Source organism: Monoraphidium neglectum, assembly GCF_000611645.1.
Source record: "Monoraphidium neglectum strain SAG 48.87 unplaced genomic scaffold scaffold01614, whole genome shotgun sequence".
In the NCBI taxonomy this organism is placed as follows: domain Eukaryota; kingdom Viridiplantae; phylum Chlorophyta; class Chlorophyceae; order Sphaeropleales; family Selenastraceae; genus Monoraphidium; species Monoraphidium neglectum.
Window position 1 is genome coordinate 5,576 of NW_014012014.1, and position 2,147 is coordinate 7,722.

At 65.1% G+C, this 2,147-nt stretch overlaps 1 protein-coding gene across 1 annotated transcript in view; it reads left to right on the forward strand.

Moving 5' to 3' along the window:
• MNEG_8476 (hypothetical protein) overlaps positions 1-1,976 on the forward strand; it is a gene marked incomplete at both ends in the record, with an annotated part of 3,122 nt that extends 1,146 nt beyond the window's left edge. Inside the window, 3 exons of the mRNA XM_014043051.1 lie at positions 675-866; positions 1,096-1,298; positions 1,497-1,976. Of these exons, the coding sequence (XP_013898505.1) occupies positions 675-866; positions 1,096-1,298; positions 1,497-1,976 (875 nt within the window). The remainder of the gene's footprint in view (positions 1-674; positions 867-1,095; positions 1,299-1,496) is intronic.
• Positions 1,977-2,147: the final 171 nt, after the last annotated feature.

The window sequence follows — 2,147 nt, forward strand, 5'->3', positions numbered from 1 at the left end:
AAGGTTGGGGGGTTACATTAGGCATGGCACGAGGGGATTGCAGCAGTATGCAGGGATCTGGGGATGCACGGTGGGTTCAGGTTAACCGCACTCCTCAACAGCCACAGTTCCACTGGCGCCCGAAGAGCCCGCGCTCCTGGCTGCCAGGGTCCGTTGTTCACAGTCTGACCCGCCCGCTTGCCGTCCACCTCCCATCGCACTGGCTAGGTGTGGTGCGTCCCGCTGCGCAAGCCGGGGACGGCCGCGCCCGCAACTTGCAGGCCAGACAGGATCCGCGCCCGGCTGCAAACCGTGCTGGCGCAGCAGGTGCGGGCCAGCGGTCCCTCCAGCTCAAGGCATCAAATACAACTTGCTTATCCCATGCGCATGTGCTGTTTTTGCATTTTCGACGCTCTCGGGGCATGGCTTTTGCGTGCACACCACCTGCCTGTCCGCGCCCACCTGTCAACCCACCCTTCGCGCCTTGCGGCACAAGCAAATCCATCCTTCCGCACAACGGAACCTTTGCCTCGCTGTCGCCCAGCGTGTCGCCGAGGACTGCGGCCTCATGGGCGTCCTGCCCAGCCACTGGGTCGCCCCCGTTGACGGCGTCCTGCCCGGCAGCGGCTACCGCATAACATGGGACGGCCTCTGGGCGGAGCTCTCCCCGGGGGCCTCCCTCGAAAACCTCGCAGCCCACGGGGCGCCGCCGGCGGCGCCTGCAGCCCTGCTCGACCTGCTGCAGCGGCGGCTGAGTCAGCGTGACGTCATCAACGCGTCGGTGTTTGACCTGCTGACGAGCCAGTGCGACAGGCACGCGGAGAACGTGTACGTGTCGGCGGCGGGGCAGCTGAGCCTGATCGACAACGACCAGGCGTATGGATCGAGTGAGTGCGCGCATGCATCAATCAGATTAAAAGCATGCCAGTGGGCCCGCCCGCGCCTTTTGAAGCTGCGGCCCCACGCTGCCCGCGCTTATTGTTGGCGGGTGGCTTTGTCCGCGCACGGCTGCGATCACAGCTCAGGATGTGAGGTTCGTGCATGTTACCGATTGCCCGAAATCCGCTTGTTTCCAGCTCCCCGGCCCCTGCTCTCCCAACAACAACTCATTTGCAGGCTGGCGCCCCTGCGGCGTCGACTCCATCTTCCTGCCTGGCACCCAGAAGTTTGAGATCTCGAGGCTGGGCTTCAATTACGTGATGAAGGCGCCGCACGATAGCCCCGCCCAGGACTACTCGAGGGCAGCCAGCCCCCTGCAGCTGCTGGATTACCGCTGCCACGCGCCTGGCGCGAAGCTGGGCACCGACTACCCGCCCCAGGTGCTGCGCAACACTGGTCGCTTTCATGGCTTTACGGGCGGGGTGTGTGGGCACTGGCGAGGTGCGGATGGTTCTGTCTTGGAGCGCTGCCTCCATCATCAAACCCGGATGCAGATGCAGAGGGCCCTTGTGCGCGACATTCACAATTGGCTGATCAAGCAACGTGTCCCCGCACCGCCTGCAACCTCCACCTCAAAGGTGACGTCCTGCCTCAAGATGATATCGCGAATGACCAAGCAGCAAGTCCAGCGCCACTACGGCTTCCCCCAGCTGGCGGCCGCCGCGGCCCTCCGCCGCCGCGCGAGCGACATGCTGTCCCGCGGCTTTGAGTGGACCCTCCAAAACGGCTGGCCCCGCAACCCGACGCCCGCGCGCTACCGGTGGGCGCCGCCGTGCTGCAAGATGCGTGGGGAGCAGCCGCTGCCAGGCACGAGGCCGGTGTACGCATGCGTGAAGTGGGAGCGGGGCCCGACGAGCCTTCCGCGGGGCGAGCCGTATTTTGGAGGGCCCTGGAACGCGAGTTCGAAGGACACGGGGAGCTATGCGCTGGGGGCGCCGCCGCGCCCGGGCCATGTGTGGCCGAAGGGCTGGGCGGCGGGCGCATGGCTGGGGGATGACGATGGCGGAGCGGACCCTGGTTACGCCCCTATGGCGCAGGCACACACACTCGAGCGTTGACTTGTAAATAAAAATTCATCATAGCATGCATGCAATGACAAGGGTCGATTGACGTGCAGAGTTGTCCAGTTGTGGTCGTGTTGGTTGTCCCATGACCTGTGGACCCCGGACAGGCTGGGAGGCGGGAATTCCGGGGGTGTGACAGGTGCCCCATCCGGATGTTGGACTGCC